The 22,776-nt window shown below is 42.9% G+C and overlaps 1 protein-coding gene across 4 annotated transcripts in view; it reads right to left on the bottom strand.

The window, feature by feature from the left end:
* The window catches only part of Aplp2 (amyloid beta precursor like protein 2), a 61,130-nt gene extending 39,601 nt beyond the window's left edge, over positions 1–21,529 (bottom strand). For all 4 annotated transcript variants that reach the window (XM_063256083.1, XM_063256084.1, XM_063256085.1 and 1 more), the window contains exon 1: positions 21,328–21,529. In XM_063256083.1, coding sequence (XP_063112153.1) covers positions 21,328–21,432 — 105 coding nt within the window. In that variant the 5' untranslated portion in view covers positions 21,433–21,529. The remainder of the gene's footprint in view (positions 1–21,327) is intronic.
* Between the last annotated feature and the right edge of the window lie 1,247 nt (positions 21,530–22,776).

Genomic DNA, 22,776 nt, shown 5'->3' with positions numbered 1-22,776 from the left:
TTCCTATGATGAAAGAGATAATTACATATATCTAAAATGTACTAATAAACATAACTTAAAAAGAAAAATGAACACAAATGGTAACTTTTATAGTTATTCTATTAAACATCTTAGTAGATGGAAATAATATTCAGATACCAATCTTGATAAAACAAAAATCACTTTAACTTCAAATGCCCACTAAAACTGAACACAAAAATATGAAAGCATTCCACCCTCTGTGGGTTCAAAGCAAGTCAAAAGACATCTTTCCTATGATTTATGGAGCATTTAAATTTAAAGTAAACAGACTGTATTATCAGCTCACACCAGATCTGCTTTCAGACAATAATTCTTCCTGTCTTGGACCCGTGCCCATATGCATTATTGTAATTATCAGCAATTTTAAAAAATAAAGCAACAAACCCAGTATATGAGTCAGTATGTCTAGCGCTTTGCTGTACTGGCCATCAATCTGCTTTCTTAGCTCAACCACCTAACTACCACATAAACACACAAAGGGCAGCAGGGAAAGCGACACTCAAGTAAAAAGCACAAGGAAGGGTGCAAACACGTGTGTGAACACATGTGAACACCCCCACAGGTAAAGCACAACAGCACTTCTGCTCCTCTTGTCAGGTGGCCCCCAGGGCGCCAGGCCAGCTCCTGCCCTCCACACCGTCCCTGCTGGCACCCTGAATTATGCAGTTGGAAGGCACTGCCCGTCCATCCCCCCGCATTTGGGGTCCTTCCTGTGCCCTGCAAGACCTACCCACACAGTCCTGCCTGCCTCACCAGCCATCTGCTTTGATGCTACCCTTTCTTCATGTCTCATCTGGGCCAAAGCCCTGGCTTCAGGGTCTCCTCTGCCCGGTCCCTCCCTTCTCCCCTTCTCCCCAAAGGCAGAAACAGGCCTGTCCTCCCCGTAGCACTGAGCTCACGTGGGCTTTCTTTCCCTAAAGCTCCTTGCTCACTTACCTGCAGGATGTTCCTCCCCAGACTAGAAGTTCCTGTTTACTTAAACTCCACATCTGGCACTGACATCCAGTGATAAACATCTATATCTGAATAAGTGACTGTAGACTTTGAAGCCCAAGCCCTTGGTGTTTTTCAAGACATTCAGCTAAACCAACAATCTGGGGAGGCTGATCCAGGAGGTTCATGGGAGTTCAGGGCCAGCTTGTACTGCACAGAAGTCTCAAGAAGACCAAAAACAAATAAACAACAAATGACTTCTAAGTCACCACGACTGTACAAGTCTGCAACATAGGCACATCCACAAAAGAATGTCAAGTTAAACGAGTAAAAATTTAACGCAGGACTGTACATGTCACTGTCTTCAGTATTAATATTTGCCAAATGACTCCACAAAGAGGTCTGGGAAAGCACAGAACAGAAGGCTGGACCAACACACTGGGCGACAGCCCCAGCCCAACCCAAGGCACCAGGCAGGTCTCCCTGTGCAGCTCATCCCCACATTCTCCACATTTCCAAACAACACGTTGTATTTCTCCTGCTGCTGTTGTTTTTAAGACAGGGCCTTGCTATGCAGTTCAAGTTGTCCTTGAACTTACTATATAGCCCAGGCTGCCTCAAACTCGTGACAATCTTCCTGACTCACTCTGAGTCCTGAGACTACAGGCATGTATCACTACATTTGCTCACACTCTTAACTCTGCACCTTTTCAGTCCAGACAGTCTGTGTGTGTGTGTGTGTGTCTAGTCTCACTGTCATCCAGGACGGCCGTGAATTCACAAAGATTGTAGTGCCTCAGCCAGCTGAGCGCTGGGATAACAGGTATGCGCCATCTCTGGTTTTAACTCTTAAATCATGGCACCCAACAGCCACCCACTCCCTCTCCCCATTAGTCAAGTCAATGCCCCTTACTTCCACTGTAACCAGGCACTGTGCACTATGGTTAATACCCTAGGAGCATCCGGGAGTAAACAACTGCCTCTCTCCTCCTAAGCCCCTGGGGTTCCAGGCACTGACAGCTCATTCTCCCCAGTGCAGCCAGATGCACCAGGTGACCGCAGCGCTTCACCACTTCTCTTCTCCCCATGACAGCCCTCCTCAGCCTGCATCTCCCTCCTTCACCTGAACCCCTCGATCTCTGGGCTGAGGTCATCTGTCTTACAAAGTACTTGCGCTTTTCTCTGATTTCCTGTTTTCCTCTTTCTCCCTTCCAGTTTTAGTGCCTTAGATGGGCTTACAAACATGATATCTCAAAAAGTTTCTATATTTTATTTTATTTATTGTCTTTTTGAGACAGGGTCTTGCTATGCAGTTCAGGCTGGTCTTGGGCTCACTTTGTAGTCTAGGTTGGTCTCAAACTTACAAACAATTCTCCTGCCTCAACCTCCCAAATGCTGGGATTACAGCAGTGTGCCACCACACTTGGCTTTAAAAAGTTTTTTTTTCAACGTACACACTTTACTAGGGTTTGCATAAGCATTACACTATAGGTTGGAAATTGTTTTTTCAGAAATTCAGGTCTTCCAGCTTCACACACTGCTGTTGATAAATCTAAAACTAATCTGCTCCCTACGCAGGCCTGATTTTTCTGTCTCCCCAACCTCTGGTATTCTGAAATTTCCACATAATGCACCTCGGTGTGGTCTGTGTGTGACCTCCCAACCTGAGCTCCCCTGGACCAAGTCAGCTCCAACACAATGCTGACCCTTACTGCTCTTTCTCAAGTTACTACCATTTTTTATCATGGGCCCTTCTAGACTGATCCTCCAGCTGGTTTTTCCTTTCTCGATTTTGTTCTTTTCTTCCTCCTGGATGATTACTGTCGAATTTTTAAAGTTCTGAACCAACTGCATAGTTCCTTGATGGGGTACCTGATTTGTATTTGACACCATGGGTTCAGTTCCCAGCACCCTAAAACCAGATGGCCCTAGGGATATGTTCATGAAGAGCCATCTGTCCAGCTGGAACCAGCACCCCATGCCTCCTCTGTGGCCCACACACAGTGCCTCACACACCCCTGTTCCACGATGGGCCCAGCTCCCTCAAACGTTCCATCTCATACACACATGTGACACCTCGAACAATGGTTCCGTCTGGCTAGACACTGATAACTGTTTGGGTCCATGCTTCGTATTTAATCTTTTAAGAGCAACATTAAAATGTTTTAATCTGATTTTGAGCCTGAATATTTTTCCTACTGTTAAAAACAACACTAACCAACATTTGGTTTCAGTGACTTCTATCAATCCGCAAGATTAATCTCTCAAAAGACTTCCAGGGGAATACTGACTAATGTGGATCATGAGGAAGCTTAACAAAGCTTCCAGTGATCACTTTCCTAACAGCCCTTAAGAAGGAGCAGTGGGGATGGCCTTCCACAGGAAAAGTTCGTATCTCATGCAGAAATCCTGCTGGAGAGGGGACAGGACAGGGTGGAGCCTCACCCATCCATTAAGGAAAATTGTATTAGGAACTGTCGCTTGCTGAGGGACAGGGATAGCGCCTGCCGGTCCATGATTCCCAGTACCAAAAAAAAAAAATTTGCCAAGCTGTATGGGCCATAGCTCAGCAGCATAAATGCCTGCCTGGCAAGTACAAGGTCCTGAGTTTGATTCCTAGTCCTAGAAATAAATTAATACAATTTGCTGAACTAAGGGAAGTCTGCTGCTACTTGGATTCTGTCAGATCTTCAATTCCTGGAGAGAATTTTTTACATGAACTTTCTATTTGGGAATGGAAATATGCACTGTGCATTTAAGATACAATGAAGCTGAACACAGAGGCGGTAACACAGCAGTAGAGGCCGTGCTCTGCCTGCAGGATACAGGTCCTCCAATTATCCACTAGGAATCCCAGCAAGAAGGACAAGCGGTTATCCCAGAAGAATAAAGTTCACCCAGTACTGTGTATCACAAAGCGGCACAGAGCTACGGGCTTTAAAGCAGTGCAGCATCTCGGCTGAAACAAACCACCCACGAAAGGTCAGATGCTCCACGATTACGCTAACATGATATCTAAAACAGCAAACTGTTAGAAACAGAGTACAACTATAGTTGCCAGGAAACTGTTATTCAAAGGATATAGTTTCAGTTATGAAAGATCAGTACATTCTAGAGCTCTGTTGTACAACACTGTACTTAACAGTTTACAATGCTGTGCACTTAAAATTTAAGAGGGTGAACTTCATAAAGTGTTCTTACTGTACTAAAAATGTTAATGGATAAAGTGATAAATTTTATGGTTTGTATATTTTATATAGAAACAAAAAAATTGTGGATTGAGTTGAATAATTTAGAGAATTTCTTTTTTATCGTGGTTGACATAATGCAAACTACCTGGAAATAAACCCTATAAACAGGAAGAAAAGACAAGCTAGATTAAAATAATCTATATTAAAATGCTGGAAGCGTGATGACAATATAGTGTAAAAGCTTTTTCATTTATCACTTTAGTCACAATATCTTGCATATACAAATTTAATGACTCTGAAGAACTCCAAATGAACCAATTATCATGGATTATCTGCACTTTTAATTAAGCTACATCCAGAGGTTCTCTAAACATCAACTGGAACACTGCTAAAGATTGAAAAAATCCACTGCACACAGTGTGCATCAGAGACACTAGAAACACACACCCAACCCTGAACCCACCTGGCTGCAGCACAGGCTGCCCTTGCTCACACATGTAAAATATCCCTGAAAACGTGTGCAAGGCATGGAGATGGGTGTGCGGCAGGGTGCTCTGCTACCAGGAAACTGGCCATTATCAGACTCGGTTACTTCCATGTGTTAGCAAGAAGAGAACTTTCAGCATTCTCTAAACATTCCCACACAATTGAGCCCAATGAATACTGACCTAAATTCAAAGAATTTCTAGACAAAAAACACCAAATAAGCATCAATTCTACGAATAACGTACTTTTGGTCCATAAAATAAGCACCACCTCTCATTTTTTCCTCAATATTACAAAAGATGAGGGCACAATGTAAAATACGCAAACAGTTTCAACACTGCTACAACACCCAGCTCCTGGGCAGCAGCCTGCACAAGGACTCAAATTAAGCACAAGTTCCCATTCCAAATTCAGAGCATAAAAAGCCATTTATGAGATTGGACATAATACATTTATGATTTGGGAGGGGCAGGGATTTAACTCAGAGGCTCAAGTACTTGCCTGGTAAGTGTGAGGTTGTGAGTTCAATCACTGATACAAAAAAAAAAATCATTAAGTTCCAAAGTCCCAGACCATAAAGCACAATTCAGTTAAAATCAGTGTTATGAAATATTTAATGGCCTGGAAAATTACCCATTATGTTCAATAGAGGAAAATGGGTTACAAATAAAAAAAGGAAATTATTTTTTTGAGAAATAAATAAAGATGTGCAGAAAACAAAACCGGAAAAACATAAGTTATGCATCTTACTGGTAAACGGCAGCCCGCTGGGGGGCTTGTTTTTTTGCAGTGCTGGAGATTAAATCTAGGCCCTTCACACTTGTATCGTGGGACAAGGCCTTGCTAATCTGGTGAGCTGCTTACCAGTATTTTTTTTTTTCTTTTCAATCACATATTTCTTCTTTGACACAGAATACACAGCAAGAATCACCAGCTGCTTCAAGATTTTGTTTCTGTGGTGATGGCCATTAACCCCAGGGCGCCTCAAACACCAGCAAACCAGGCAATGACTACACCACCATGCTCTGTCTCCAGACCCCAAAGCTTTGTATAGTTTGTTTTTGTGACAGTGGGACTAAACCAGGGAGCACTGAGCTGCATTTCCAGCCCTTTTATTTACTTTTTTATTGTGAGACAGGGTCTCACTAAGTTGCCTAGGCTGGTCTAGAACTTGAGATTCCATGCTGATCTGAGGTATCTGTTCCCCAGCAGGCACAAACCTAAGAGCAAGTTAACCATGTGCTGAGATTTCTGAGCTTGGTCCAGTTACTTCACAAAGTTTAACTGAAAAGTACAGAGAATGTTTACATTTTTTAAAATTTATTACAGTGTAAGACCCATTCCCATTAAACCTCCTCAAAGTATTTGTTTTTTAAAATTTTTATTTATTTTTCTTTGTTTTCAACACGCTTCTCCCCACTCTCCTTGCAGCCTTGTGAAACGGTTCTACAAGTCTCCTTTCCTGTCCTCAGTGGCACTGTTTTGTTTGGTGGCCACCACATTCTGAACTGATTCAAAACCTTCCGCTTGGTCACTTGACCTTGGGGAAGAGCAAGTTGCAAGGTAAATGGATGAGGAACCGCTGTAATGTTTTTGTATGATAGAAATTGCTGCAAGCAGGGTGTGATAAAAAATATACTCAACATTTAAAAATCCTTTATTATAATAAAAAGACACACTGTTAAGAGTCCCCTTACTCTTAACACACACTTATTCTATTGTTCTTGGCAGTGAAATGTGTCTTTTACTGTAACAAGTTTAAATATTTCAAAGTTCACTGTATTTGTATCTCCTAAGCCTCAGTAAAGCCAGGGTAATCATGTTTCCAACCTCAGAGGATTGTTCTGGGGTTTCAATGAATACAAGAAAAAAATGAGACGTAGTAACTGCACCATAAATAATGATAATCATTTTTATTACTCTTGTAATTTTGATAGTTTATCTGCCTGCCGTTTTTCTATGTCATACAGACTGGCCTTGAACTCACTTAGTACAGGCTGGCTTCAAACTTGTAGCAATCCTCTGTCTCAGCCTACCAAATGCTGGGATTGCAGGCATGCACCACCATGCCTGGCATATTTATTACTGCCAATCCTCCCATTAAGGACTGGAAAAGCAACATAAAACATTGCAACCCCTTTGCCTGAAGACAGTGAGGGTCCAAAACAAAGTGAAGAATTACCACTGAGTGTGCAGGGGAAGGTGGAGGCCCAGGGAGACAGGGACAACCTGTGGGGCCTTCTTCTCCTCTGCAGAACTTAGAGAATTCTGAAGAGAGTAGCTCAGTATTGCTTGATAACATGAAAGGCCTGAGGACCAAGCATGGTGGTACACACCTGGAATCCTGGCATCTGAAAGGCTGAGGCAGAAGATCGCTGAGTTCTGAAGTCAGCCTAGGCTACACAGCGAGTTCAAAGCCAGTGTGCATTGCACAGTGAGACTGTGTCAAACACACACACAGACACACACATACTCACACAAGAGCAAGCCATGAAAAGACTAAGGGAAACCAGACTGTACCCAAGGGTGACGGCCAAGGGAAAGGGACTATGCTAGGAGAACACAATGGCTTGGAGAGGAAGGAGAAGGACTATGCACACCGAACCCAAAGGCAACCCAAAGGCAAGCCAAACGCAACAGGGCTCCACAGAGCCCGTGGCTGGTTCCCAGTCATCACCCTGCAGGACATTAGTGATCCTAGATTGCTAGAAAAAAAAGGACACTGGTCTCTGAAACAGTCAACAAACCATTAGGCAAACACATATAGGAAAACATTCAGAAATAATAGGAAAAGATTCAAACTCAGGTTCTAGCTACTAGCATTATTCTAGGACTTTTCAATTCCTTTTATGCTCAAAGACAAAAAACAAGACAAAGTTTTTTTTTAAAAGTCATTTTACATTATAAAACTTAAAACAACACAACTGAAATTAAGAACTCATTGGCCACATTTAATGGTAGATTAGGAGATATGGCGAAAGAAATTGTCAGCAAGCAGAATGATGTGTCAAGAGAAAATCAAACATGGAAAGGAGATAAAAGATAATGGTGTCAACATTTTTTTTAAGTCCTACTGGAAAGAATTATGTAAAGTGATATTTAAATAAATTATTGAATATTTAAAGAGATAATCACTGTATTCTAAAACTGATGAAAGATATTAAACTACAGATTTAAGGAGCTCCACAAGCAAATACCTTTAAGTAATTCACTCACAAGCAGAATATGTTTTTATTTTTTTTATTTTTTTTTTTGTCTTTTTCCTTTTTATCAGTACCAAGGATTGAACTCACGACCGCCTGCTTGCAAGGCAGGTGCTTATGCCGCTGAGCTAAATCCCCAGCCCCCAGAATATGTTTTTAAACAACTCCAGCCTCAGCCTCCCAAGTGCTGAGATTACAGACATACCACCAAGCTCAACTTGCAAAATTTTAAATGTATCTTTCTCTCAATGACAAAGGATATTTTAAAACCTCAGTAGGGATAAAGACAGAGTAAAAGGAAAACAAGATCAGAAGATACATAAAATACCAGGAAACACAAAATACACATTTTTCTGTACACAATGAAAATTTCATCATAAAGAGGACCAGGAGAGATATTCCCATGCTCTTGGGTAGGAAAAACCAATATAGTGAAATGGTCTTACTTCCAAAACTGCCATACAGATTCAATGCAATTCCAATCCAAATTCCAATAGCATATCTCACAGAATTAGAGAAAACAATCCTAAAATTCATCTGGAACCAGAAGAGACCTAGAATAGCAAAGGCAATCCTGGGCAACAAAGACAAGACGGAGGTATCACAATCCCTGACTTGAAATATTATAAAGCTACTGTAAAAAAAACAGTGTGGTACTGGAAAAAAAAAAGACTTGAAGACGGAATAGATCAGAAGATGCAGAAATAACCACAGACACATTAAGCTACCTTATCTCTTATCTTTGACAAAGGTGCCAAACACATTCACTGGAAGAGTGATAGTCTCTTTAATAAATGTGTTGGAAAAACTGGTTTTTCATATGCTAAAGATTGAAACTGTACCCTTATCTTTCACATATACTAAGCTAAAATCAGGATGGATTAAAGACCTTAATATTAAGACAGAAACATAACAGCCAGGGTTTTAGCTCAACAGCATAAGTGCCTGCCTGGCAAGTATGAGGTTGTGAGTTTGATCCCCAGTACCAAAAAAAGACAGAAACATAAAATGTGTTGGCAGATAGAGGACGTAAAATTCTTGAAGAGACTGGTATAGGCAAAGACTCTGAAAAAAACTCAGAGTGCACTTACCACAAAGAGTAACACCTGGGATCTCACCTACTGAAAAGCTTTTGCACAGCAAGAGAAACCACCAACAGAGTGAAGAGACAACCCCTAACGTGGAGAAAATGTTTGCCAGCTGTTCCTCAGACAAAAGATTACTACTGAAAATATATAAAGAACTCAAAAAAAAAACCACTCCTTTCAGATTTAAAGACCCAATCCAAAAATGGGCATCTGAGATGAACACACACTTCTCAGAAGTACAAACAGCAAGTAAATATGTGAAAGCATGTTCAACAGCACTGGTCATTTGAGAGGTGCAAATTAAAATAATACTGAAATTCTACCTCACCCCAGAAAGAATGGCTAGTATTGAGAAATCAACTAATAACTAAAGCTGGAGTAAAGCTGGGCGTGGTGGCTCATGCCTGTAACCCCATCACTCAGGAGGCTGAGGTGGGAGGATCTTTGCGAGTTCAAGACCAGCCTGGGCTACAAAGTGAGCTTAAGGCCAGCCTGAACTGCACAGTGAGACCCCATCTCAAAAAAAAAAAAAAAAAAAAAAAAGCTGGAGTGGCTGTGGGGGAAAAAGGAGCATCACTCCATTGTTGGTGGAAATGCAGGCTGGTGCAACCACTGTGGAAATCAGTGTGAAGATTCCTCAAAAAACTAGAATTGGATGTCCCATTCAACCCAGCTATTCCCCTTCTGGGTATCTTCCCAAAAGAATTAAATCATGATACCACAGTAATATATGTGAACCCATGTTTATTGCGGCACAGTTTGTAATAGCCAGAGCTTGGAAACAACCTAAATGCCCATCGACTGAGGAATGGATAAAAAAGATGTGGTGTTTCTATACAATGCAGTACTACTCCACCATAAAGAATGATAAACTGGACATTTTTATAGGCTAATGGATGAGCCTTGAGAACATACTTATTAGTGAAATAAATGTCACACATATATAAACATTGTATTTTTTCATTAGTATAAGGAAAAAAAACAAGTACTCTGTCCAAGAAAGAATGACGTCAGCCAAACAAAGACTCAGGCCACACTTGCTTTTACTTTAACTAAGCCACTGTGAGCCACTCTGAGTTCACTTTTGGATATTTTTAAAAGTTTTAGTGTGCTATAAGGTTTGGGTTTTTTGCCTGTAGATATCCAGTTATTCTAGTATATTTATTGAGGGTACAATCCTTTCTCTATTTAATTGCTTTTGCATCTTTGCCAGAAATCAATTGTCTGTTATGTGGGTATCTATTTGGGACTTTATATTTTTACTTTGGTGGTTTGCCTGTGTTGATAGCAATGCTGTTTTGTCATGATTGGTGTAACTGTGATAAGTTGTGGGATTGGGAAGGGATGAAGCTCTAATTTTATTCCTTTATTAAAGTTGCTTAGACTATTCTGAGTCTCTTCTATTTTTACAGAAATGTAACAATCAAAATGCTAATCTTCATGAAAAATGATGTTGGCAGTTTGATAAGGGTTTGTGCTTTCTAATCTTTATTATTTTCTTCTGTCTTTTATTTTTAATTTCTCAAGGAAAGGTATGAGGATATTTTGTAATGTTCTTCTTTTCTAATAAATGTATTTGGTGTTAAAAATAAATAAAAAATCAGGACCATAATGTAGGTAGCCACAAACTTCAAAGATTGAAATCAAACTCAGATAAACTCAATTAATTTCAGAATAATATTCTGAGAACAATTAAGCTTGAAATTAAAACAAAGGACATTCCGGAAGTCTCCACATATTTGGTAGTTAGAGATGCACTTCCTATTGCAGATGAAGCTCAGGGGTGGAAAACTTGCTGCCTCATCTGGGTCTTGGGTTTGCTCTACAACACCAAGGTTTAAAAGGCAGAGTGAACACTTCTTGCAATGGATGAGAGTCAAATTAAAATCACAATGGAGGGGGCTGGGGATTTAGCTCAGCGGCATATGTGTCTCCCTTGAAAGCAGGCAGTCATGAGTTCGACTGAGGCAGGAGGATCGCCCTGAGTTTAAAGCTAACCTGGACCACAAAGTAAGTTCAACACAAGCCTAAACTACACAGCCAGACTGCCTCAAAATACACGTGTGTGTGCACGTCCACGAACACATACATTGCATGTACACAAATAAATTAAAAGAAAAAAGGGTGGAGCTGGGGAGCAACATAGAACCCAGATTTGGACATACAAAGACTGTAAGAAGGTCACAAAGCTGGATGTCACAACGCATGTCTGTTATCCCTGCACACTGGGAGGCTGGGACACTAAGTTTCCAAGTTCAAACCTAGTCTAGAACAGCCCAGCAATCCTGACTCAAAACAAAAAAATTTATAAAGGCTTGACTTCAAAAGTAGCTCTCAGTATAGAGGCACTGCATTTAATTTCCTAGGCTCAATCTATCCACTAAACAACTTCTATCAGCCAAATGTCATCAATTTAACAAAGACAGATGGGTTTTGAGCTCCTAGTTCAGGGGCAAAGCACATGCACAGCATGCATGAGGTGCTAGGCTCAGTATCCAGGAGCAAACAGTAAAATAAAAAGTCATGTAATCCATCAGAGACTGAACTACCAAAACTGACAAAAGTTCTGAATCCACAATTCAAAACCATAACCAACGAAGAAAATTCCAATGGCCACACTAATAACTTTCCCTCAAATTTTTAAGGGAAAAGCAATGCCAATCTTAAATATTCTAGAGATGAGAACAAAAGCAAAATGCTTCTTCCATCAAAACTCCTTGCATAAGGCCAGCAACTTTGAAACTAGAACCTGACAGATGTATCACAAAAATGAGAAAAATTAAAAGTCAAACTCACTTTTGGAGGCAGAGGCAAAACTCCTGAGCAAAATTTGAGCAAATCAAATCCAGAACGCAAATAAAGTTTGATTCATTTCTGGTATGCCAAGCTGCCTGCAAACAGCAGGATCAAAACGCAAGGGGTGCACAGATGTAGGTTGGTAGTAGAGCACTCAACTGACGAGAGGGAAAAAGACCCTGCATTCAGTACTCAACGCTGCCACACAAAACTGCAGTGAAAAGCACATCATCATCTTACCAGGGGAGTGAAAAGAAGGTGCCTGGTGATAACTGGAAATTCATCTGCAATAAAGAGTCTTTGGTAGGGCTGGGGACACAGCTCAGTAGCAGAGCTCTGGTATCTGCAAGGCCACATTGTTGGCAAACTGCATGTAAGAGTCGTTTCTTACTTGATAAAAGGAGAACAAGGATCACATATATAGAAAATACACAGCTTTGGAGCTGGGCGTGGTGGCTCACGCCTGTAATCCTAGCACTCGGGAGGCTGAGGCAGGAGGATCATTTCAAGTTCGAGAACAGCCTGGGCTACAAAGTGAGCTCAAGGCCAGCCTGAACTTCATAGTGAGACCCTGTCTCAACAAGACAAAAAAAGAAAGAAAGAAAAAGAAAATACACAGCTTTCTCTGACACCAAGAATCCAACAGAGATGCTAAAGGAACTCCAGTTTTATCAATAAAGAAAAAGAAATTAAAGCTACAAAGATTAAATGGAAAGAAAATTCAACACTTCATAGTATATACTGAAAAATTCAAAGCTAACCTAAATTAACAGAATGAGAATTAGTACACAGGCATAACAGGGCTGCTGGATACAAGGTCAAGCATCCACCTATCTATGTGCCAGGTCATGCTAAAACTACCCAAGCTGCCCGCACCTCGATGGAGTGCCTAGGATTACTGGTGTGCACCACCAGGCTAAACTCCAAGGTCGGTCTGTCTGTCGGTATAGATATCGATATATATTGATATATAGTTTTGTTTTTTTTTTTTTTAAAGACAGGGTTTCACTATGCAGTTCTGGCTGGTCTTGAACTTCCTATGTAGCCCAGACTGACCTCATGGTGATCCTCGTGTTTCAGCCTTCTGAGTGCTGGGATTATAGACAGGTGCCACCACACCCAACCAGAGGCCAGTAATTAAAGGATATAAGTCAATAACAACAAAACCTTTTAAAATGTCATTTATATCAGCACTGTAAAATATCAAATAACAAACCAAGTATGGTGAGCAGGTGAATCTTCATCTCTGGGACTGTCTGGGCAACTTAGCAAGACTCTTAAAACTTAGTAACAAACCTAACAGAAGACACACACGATCTCTATTTAGAGAGCCATGTAACACTGAGTGTGGAAGGGATCTAAATAAAGGTATAAGCCGTTTTCCAATGTTGGAAGACTCAACATGAGAAATATGCAGTTTCTTCCAATTGCACAGCAGACTCGATGCCATCCCAATCACAATTCAGCAGGCAGATACTGGTCATGGAATATGGCCAATGTACACGAAAAGAAATGGCTTAAGTAACAGCCACAACACTACTGAAGGAAAGCAAGGTACATATAAAATCTCATTACTAGCTGGGTGTGGCAACACCTACAGAGTAATCCCAGAACTCTGGGAAGCTAAGGCGGAAGAATAGCAAACTTGAGCCCACCCTAAGCAACTTATTGAGATAGTTTCAAAATAAAAAACAAGGGTTGGGGATTTAGCTCAGTGGCATCAGCGCCTGCTTCGCAAGCGCGATTGTAAGTTTGATCCCCGGTACCAAAAAAAAAAAAAAAAAATCAAAATAAACAAAGGATGGGGATGCAGTTCAAGGTGAAGGACCTGGGTTCAATCCACAGTATGGGGTTAGAGAGGCAGCCACACAAGAATGACACATTAACTTATCATTTGATGCAGAAAAACACCAGAGCTCAGTGGCTTATAACACAGAAGCGCAAAGCCATGCAGAGAGAGACTTGATTTACAATAAGATGGCAGAGAAGAGCAAAAGGAAAAGGACACCTCTGACCATAAATGGAGCTCAGCCAAGTGGTAGGGGATGTACATCCATATGGAAAAAATAGGAGAAAACCTTCACACTACACCTCCAACAAAAAACAGAAACAAAATCAGCTGCAAGTAAAGTACAGCTCCAAATGGGAAGTGAAGAGCAACAGAGCTCCCCACAGGACAATACAGAGGCCTCTGTGTCCTCCAGACAGAACGACTGCCCAGGGAAGACACAAAAACACCTAACAGCCTTTCTGAAAACACAGTTTTTAAAAAAATTTTCTAGGGGCTGGGGATTTAGCTCAGCGGCATTGCAAGCAGGCAGTTGTGAGTTCGATCCCTGGTACCGATAAAAAAAAATAAATAAATAAAAAATTTAAAAAATCTTTTAAAAACTGAAATAATAGACATTAACAGGCAAACCACAGAAATAACAGCATTATCTTAAACTCAAGCTGGGAACACCAGTGTCCATCCACAGAACATATAGTTACTAATTCACACAGCACAGTACCACGCTGCACTCAACACAAATGACTCCAAAACAGGCCAGAAAAAAATATTTAATTCTGGATGACTTCATGTACATGAAACTTACTTTCTCTCTTCCCTAATTTGGAATTTGAGGACCTAAAAAGACTTCATCATCCTGTAATGATTTGATTAGCTCTATAATATGCAATAAGTATATAAAGTGGGTGAAGACAGGGACAACTCTTTGTAAGAAACTAGAGACAGATAATGAAGATCTCCAGTGAACTTGCTTTGAAATCTGTATTTCTTTAAATTGTTTTTTTTAAAATGTTCTGTTCTGTTTTGATATGTTTAATCTTACCCTCTTTGAGATGTAAAACAAATGTGTAGGACTGATAATCCTTTTTACTGAGCTTATGTTCGATCATAGAGCAGAATGGTTTGTAGGGTCACTTTTTGAATGTCATTCTAAATACTTTAATTCTATAACCTGAACAGCTATTTCTAAGATGACAATGTGTAACTTATCAACCAGCAATTTCTTACCGTTTGTTTGTCTGTAATTTTGTATTATTTCTACCCTTTTTTTTTTATCTCCATGTATTTTTTTTTTGTTTCCTTTTCTTTAAATAAAAAAAAAAAAAAAAAAAAAAAGAAAAGAAAGAAAGAAACTTACTTTCTCTTCTGTAGGCTAAAAAAGCTTGGAAACCCTCTACGGCTTTCCCCATCGGGTACACTGTGCACTTACATTCAGTTCAGGTATCCTGACAGTATTACCTTCTAGAACTATCACAACATGCTAAAATAATTAACAGTTATAAATTATTTATTACAACTCTTAACAGCCTGAGCGAGCTTCATAAAGCCATAAATGAGAATGTTACATCCAGTTTAAGGTAATAGTTACTTCTGGAAATTTCTAGGCAGGCCTTTCTATTGTTTTATTTCTGTACCTGTAGAATTTTTTTTTTTTTTTTAAGGATAAGGCAAATACAGGAAGTGTTAAGATCTAACAAAATTAGATGTTGGCTAAGTGTTTCTATTTGCTAGAGATGAGACAGTTACAATTAAAAGGAGTAAAATAAAAGAGGGTCCTATCAGCTCATCTCTCCAAATACAAATCCTGCATCTGTCTTGGCCTGCAATCTGCTTTGTCTTCTACAGAAAAAGCAAATTACCTGAAAGTATTTCCACCCTTTACTACCATTACTAAATCCCCCGCTTCTTCGGCGGGCTAAACGTCTCCTTTGTAATTCAGCCAAATGAAAGTTTCCACTTTCTTCCAGCCATTTGGCTTTAGATGCCACTGCCCCACCTCCCCCCCAACAACATGCAGCAATGGAACGCACAACCTTGAGAGAAGCTCGGCTGCTGTCCTGGCTCCAGCAGCCAACCTGCAACCCCTGGCAATTCAGTAAGGACCACTGCTTCCTCTCAGCCAGCTCAGGGGCGAAACTTTCCAATCGGAGAAGCCCTCGACACAGATCCCGGGTTATCATCACCAATGTCCAAAGCCCTGAGTCAAGACTGTACCCTCCTCAGCTTGCCATCTGATTCAAAAGAAAGCTCTGACAGTCAGGGCTCCTGAGGTGACACCATCCCTCCCCTGGCTCAGGCTTGCTTCAGCTGGAAGCACCGGATACAATCGTGACAAGTAACACCTGAGGGGTTTTACAGCGGGTGGACTCAGCAAAATAGTCTCAGAGCTCAGCCCACACAGAACATGTTCACGAGACACAGACATAGTAGAAATTAGAGATCACACACCTGAAACGTCTAAAAGGATAACAACTGAAGAAGAAACTTAGTTCTTGTATTGACTGGCTAGTTTTACATGCCTATGTCTGATGGTCTGCACAGCTATGTTGAAGAAAAAAAGAGGCATTAACCATGGTAGCCATTGTTAATTTCCTATTATCTGGTTTTGAAGTCCTGTATCATTTTCACCATTTTTACTTGATTTTGTTATGCCTGATGATATGGGTGGCTGCTTTGAAGATAACAAGATATATTATGGTAACAATTGTCAATTTCCTATTATCTTGTTTTAAGTCCTGTATCATTTTCGGGGTTTTTGTTTTGTTTTTGTCTTTTTCCTTTTTATCAGTACCGGGGATCGAACTCACGACTTGCTTGCAAGGCAGGCGCTTATGCTGCTGAGCTAAATCCCCAGCCCCATTTCTAACCCTATTTTAAAAACAGCTTACAGTTGGGTCTTAAAAAACTTCATTAAAAAATAAGTCTTGGAATGGAGGTATAACTGAGTGGTAGGAAGCTTATCTACCACGCACAAGGTCCTGGGTTTAATCCCTCACACAGCCCCCTCCAAAGGTAATAAAATACTTCACAATGTTCATGCAAGAAAAATCCCCTTAGCAAAAAAATTTTTATTGTACCCAATACAAAGGACCAGAACTCATTTCCATCAAAGTGCACCTACACGGTGTACTACTCTCCAGCTCAGGCCATAAATCAAGGTGCCGCACACTAAATTTAATTAAGCTTCAAGGTAATCTGGTTTATCTCACTAAAAAACAAATCATGAAAATTGAATTACAGGCAATTTAGCATTCTCTCTCAATTGACCCTCCACAGCTACCACGACTACTGTAGGAAGATTGTCTCCTCCATTTTTGTCACAGCAGTTCATTTTAGGACAATGCAAAATAATCCTCAGGCAGCAGCTTCAACGGGTGCCAATTCATTAACTTTTTGTACATGATAAACCTATATGGAGAGCCTTTTAGAGCTTTCAATGGTCACAAACAGCCGGCATTCACTAGGATATACACACTAAAATGTTTACAGTAAAGTTTTCCTGCAGGTATGATTTCGAGTTATTTATCACTTCTTATTACCTGTCTTTTAAACTTTTTTTAAACAAGAAGCATGTATTACCTATATGATTTTTCTTCTAATTTTAAAAACAAAATGGGGAAGCCTGAGAACTTGGTAAGGGAGAATAAGGTAAAGAACTTTGAAAAGTCATATTTTGATTTTTCCAAAATAATATTAGTTAAGTTAAAAATCTGATTTTTGTATTTATAAAAAATATTTCTTTCACTTATTTACTGCCATGAATTCAAAAACTGCTTTGGTTTTCAAAATAGTCATGTTTTCAAATGCTTACAAAACACACTATTGTGTCAACTGATAAAATAGTACATACAGACTGAATACTTGATTCAAGTATTATATTAACATTAACTTTCCTTAGATTGAGAACCCTTACTAATATTATGTAAGAGAATGCCCTTAGTTCTTAGAAAATACACACTAAGCATTTCAGAAGGAAAAGGGATAGGGTATGCAACTTACTTTCAAACAGTTCAGCAAAAATACAATTAATACAATGAAAAAAATTTTTGAACGCTGAGTAGTGAAGTTAGGGCCACAAGGCAGGTGTTCCACCACTGAATTCTACGCCACCCATCCTGTGCAAACAAACCCTGTGCATGAGAAATATTAATGGTAAATATGGGTAAATGGTATAAGGGTTCTTTCTACAAGGTTTACATTTTTTTGTATATTTAAAGCTATTTCTAAAAACTGGGCATGGTGGTACACACCTGTCATCCCAGCACGAAGAAGTTTGAGGCAAGCGGATTCTACAAAGTTCAAGGCCAGCCTGGGCTACATAGCAAGACCCTGTCTCAAAAAGCAAACAGGGCCAGGGACTCAGCTCAGCACTTGCCTGGCAAGTATGAGGTCTTGCGTTCCTGGTACCAAAATAAATAAATAAATAAAATGAAATGAAATAAAAACTCAACAGAACAGGAAAAAATTAACATACTCAAAACCGTCCTAACAAAAATATGATACTGAGCCAACTTCAAGATAGGTTGCTATATTGAGAAAATACAGCAACACACTCAAAAATTGTGCTAACAATATATGTAGGACCAACAGTAAGCGAGACTGTAAATAAGCACTGTGCAAGAAACGTGAGAGCTACATACGTAGTGCTAAATTCTCTAGTAGTCATGTTACAGTTAAAAGAAAAACTGGTGACTGTATTAATACATTGCACTTAGCCAAGTGTCTAAAACACTCATTTCAATGTAATCAAAATAAAACTGAAGCTGGGAATAATAGCTCAGCGGCACAAGGGCATGCCTGGTGAGCACAAGGTCCTGAGTTTGATTCCCAATGTACACACACACACATATGTGTATATAAAATTGATATATTTTACAATTTTCACACAATGTTTTCAAAATCTGTTGTGTATTTTATACTTTATAGTACATTAGAATTGGTTTTTTGGTTTTTGTTTTTTTTTTAAAAGACCTCAGTGTGCAGTTCAGCCTGGTAAGTCAAGGTGACCCTCCTGCCTCAATTTCCTGATTACAGGCATGAATCACTTTGCCCAACTACATCTCAATTTAGAAGCTAAATTATAAAAAGGAAATACACGGTTTGCATTTCGATTTCATAAAATGGAACAGCTAAAAACCTTGATTCACAGGCGGGCTGAATAGTATACCCCATAATGCCACCTACTCAGGAGGCCTAGGGAGAAGCTAAGGTCAAGGCTGTCCTCCTGGGCAACCTAACAGGATCTTTTCAAAATACAATTTAGAAACAGGAAGGGGGAGGAAGCTCAGGGCTCCTGGTTCAATCCACAGTACAAAAAAAAAAAAAAAAAAAAAAAAAAAAAAAAAAAAAAATCCACAAAGTAAGTTGCCTCAAAGTTAAAAGCTTTCAAATTGCTCAGTTTTAAAATGAAAAACTTGTGTTAACTAAAATTAAATAAATTCACTCTCAGCCACACTAGCCACTTCCCAAACTCAAATGACATCCACACCTACATCAGAACAGCCCTGCTTTTGAGTGGTAACAAATTCCCTCTACAAAAGGGGGACTCGACTGATTGTCAACAGTTACAACAGAGCACACCCAAGTATTTATTCCAATCCCCCACCCCACCTTTCAGAATATCAACAAAAGGTCAGTGGGGGGGGGGCGGGGGAGATCACTGCAGGCTCAAGGCTAGTCTGAACAATGGTGAAACCCTGTCTCAAAAAACAACTATGACAACTAGCCCCCTCCCCCCTCTCTGAGTTATCATACTCCAACTCAGGGTTGCGCTTCCTTAAAACGGGCACCCTGGCCCTCCCTTGAGATGTGGGAATACAAACTCCGGTTCCGCTCCTGAGAAACCTAATCTTCCACTGTGTACTGGATTGAGGGTTTCAGCACAAACGCTGCCTTCCGATTCCCATATCCGAGCACCAACACACTAGAACTTGTCTTGGATTTAAGAGAGGAAGTGGCCCTTGAGTACAGAGGTAGGTCTTTTTTCTTTTTAAACAGGTGTAAGAGATTAATTTAGTCAACACCAAGCAACACTAAAGATTCGCCAATCAATAATTCTGTGCCAAGCAACATGATCAGGGATTTGGCCAGAATCCCTCTGGCTAATCTCAATAAGGGCCTTCCCAAAGACATCCTGATTTAGGCCATTCTCATCTAAATTAAGGCTTAAGCAATCCTTTGCCTAGCAGCAAATAAACAAAATCAAATTATATACAGTACATGTTAAGAAAATTCTGCCAGCCTGACAAAAGACTACTTGAAAGATTTAACTTAGTGTGAGCAAAAATACAGTTTTCAAAAAATAGAAGCTATCATAAAACATTTAAAATGCGTTTTGCAGAACAGTTAAATTACTACCTTGTTCAGCCAGACTTTTCAAATAGGCAATGTGGGGCTAACAATAAAAGTTAACCCACAACTCATTCTGATAGTTATTTTTCTTTCTCTGTAGGCAGGAGTTAATACATTCTTTAAAACTGATGGATTCTTTATCGTGAATTCGCCTGTCTGAAGTTTCTCATACTCCTGGGAAACAAGGTTAGCGGTGTAAACGATGTTTTCCGACACCTTTACTCACTGGTGAGCTGCATCTCCCCAACAAAACCCTTTTTTCCTCGTTCCCTGCCCACCCTGCACATGTATCTAGCTGCTTTTCTTGCAGCATATTAGCTAGCATCGCAAATACAGCCCAGTCCTAGCCGTAGCGTGGAGACTAAACCTAAAAGTCGTTTATATAAACATTAACTATTTCTACTTAAAACGTGGCTCCTTTCCCCTCGAGTCATAAAGGTTTAAGCAGGAGCAATACGAAGGTTTTTAAAGCGTTCCATCAGAGGTGGCTTATTGGAGTTCTTTTGCCCGTGGAAATATTTACACGATCTGTAGAAATGAACACATCCTAAGTTGCAATTTTTATTACAAAGTTCTCAGGTCATGATTATTTAATCAAAACCTGCCTCACGTCTCTGTGAAATCAGCTCAACACAAAACCAACAGTAGTTTTAAACATAAGGGCACCCGACACAAGACCCAAACACCACCAGAAACACATTCCAGCCCGACAGCTCCAGCACTCTTTCGAGAAGCCTGAGAAAAATGAGTCCCGCATCTCCCTCGGCGGCCGGAGCTGCACACCGCGCCGCAGAGCCCGACTCCGCCGGCCCGCGGCGCGGAGAAATCCCAGGGAACCTCGAGCCTCGTACCCCGGTAAAACATTTCAAGAGTTACCCCCACGCAGTCCTGGTTCCCTTCCCGCCTCGCCGCACCCTGAAAGGGGCCAACACAAACCCCAGACCCGGGACCGGGCAGCGGCTCCGCCTCGCCTGGGCCCGCGCCGCGGCACCGCCCCGCTTCCCGCCGCCCGCCGCGGGCCGGAGCCGCATCCCCACCTGGCCCACAAAGACTGCACGGCAGCCGGGGCTGGGAGCCGAGGCCCCGCCGAGGGTGGGCGCCGGGCGGGCTGCGGGGCTCACGGCAGCTGCGCGCGCTATCCCGGGGGAGGGCGAGGCGGACGGCCGGATCCCCGAGGAGGCGCGAGAGGCCTCGGAGCCGCGCCGCCACCGCCGCCACCGCCGCCACCGCGGCCACCGCGGCCCCCGCGCCAAAAGCCCCGTCGCCTTTCCTGTGGCCTCTGCGGCGCTGCGCCCCGACGACCTCCAGTGCTAAGCACTGCGCCAAGCGGGGCGAGCGGGGGAGGGCGCGCCGGACCCATCGCTGCGCCCCCGGCCCGGCCGACCGCGACCTCGCCGCCCGGCCCCACTCCCAGGCCGCACTCCCCGGAGGATGGAGGGGACGGCGTTAGAGCGCTCCCCGGTCTTCACCTCGATGTAGCCGGCCAGAGCCGTGGCGGGCGCCGTGAGCCCGAGCAGTAGCAGGATCAGGAGCCTGCCCGTGGCCGCGACGACCGCGGTCCCAGTGGCCGCCATCCCTCGCCGCTTCGCTCTAGCGCAGCGCTCTCTGGCTCAGGCACACAGACTCCGGCGCTTCACCCACCGCGACCCAGAAGCATCTGAAACCCGTTCGCCGCCGCCCCGGGGGTTTTACAGCAACCGGAACTGACTTCATAAAACCACGCCCTCCATCCTCAGCGCCCAATGCCGGCTGCAGAACTGCCCTCAAGATACCGCCCCTTATTCAGAAAAAACCAATCAGAGCACAAGAGAGCCAGCTCCTCCCGCCTTCCCAACAGCGCGCACCCGCCCGGCCCCACACGGCCCCGCCTCCGCTTCGAACGGTGCAGCCAAGAGGCGCGAGGCGGCGAGCGAGGTGGAAGGTGGCCGCGCTCGACGGGCTCGGGGACGCGCTCTGGCCTGGCTCTCGGGTGCGGGGTCGAGCCGCACCGCGCGGCTCCGCCCGCCTGCGGTCCCGGTTGCGGACGCTCCCGCTGCTCGCCCCTTCGGGCTATTTTTCAGGTCGCCCTGGGGCCCGCCCTCTCCTTTGGCTCTGGAAATGGTTTTCTGACAAACAAGATGAGCTGTGGGGAGTGCGGGAGGGCGACCGAAGCTCCCGCCCGCCTGCCTCCGGCCCGGCCCAGTCCTAGGCCGTGTCCTCCGCCTGCGCTGGACAGGGCGCCTCGCGCGGTGGAGAGGGTCCTGGTGTCTCTGGCTTCGCGTCGGCGGCCGGGCACCTGCCTCGCCAGAGCCCGCGCTCTGCGCCTCACTGCGCCGTCCCAGGCCTCGCCCTTCGGGAGCCCGCGGTTTCTGTGTCCCTGCTGCAGAGACCTGCGCTCGGGTCGGGGGTGCTGGTTAAATAGACAGTGTCCTGCGCCAGGAGAGGAAAGTAAAGGACAGGCGGAGCCCCCGTGTGCAGCGCGAGCGGCTCGGCCTTGTTCCGCAGACCCGGGCCGGCCATGCCCTTCTCTGCCTGCCTGTCCGGTGGCGTTGTTTCTACTCTTTCTCTCTGCGAGTCTGCAGTGTGGAACCAGAGGGAGCTCCCCAGGCAGGCTCGCGGCAGCGTGTCTTTTTCTATGGAAAATACTGTTTTTCGTTACATATGCACCCGTAGTTTTGGACCACACTGCAGCCAATTCCCCTTCCCGGAGCAGATCTGGAGGCCTCTTTCTCGAGTGTCTCTAGCGGCCCTGTCGCAGCCGCCTTATTTTCACGTCGTCGGGGGAGAGCCAGAAATCACTCCACCTCAGACCCAGCGGCCAGGGGGCCCAGGACGTGCCGTGACATTTTCCACGTCTGTCTCATCTCATGGGCACATCTCACGAGCAGCAGGGCTGGCCCTCTCACACCTTATGAACATGCACCCAAGAAAGTCCAGGA

The sequence above is a fragment of the Cavia porcellus genome, unplaced genomic scaffold (assembly GCF_034190915.1).
Source record: "Cavia porcellus strain 051 isolate PalLab524CR breed Dunkin Hartley unplaced genomic scaffold, mCavPor4.1 scaffold_9, whole genome shotgun sequence".
In the NCBI taxonomy this organism is placed as follows: Eukaryota; Metazoa; Chordata; class Mammalia; order Rodentia; family Caviidae; genus Cavia; species Cavia porcellus.
The sequence above is the reverse complement of the archived record's forward strand: the minus strand, read 5'-3'. Positions and strand labels throughout refer to the sequence as shown.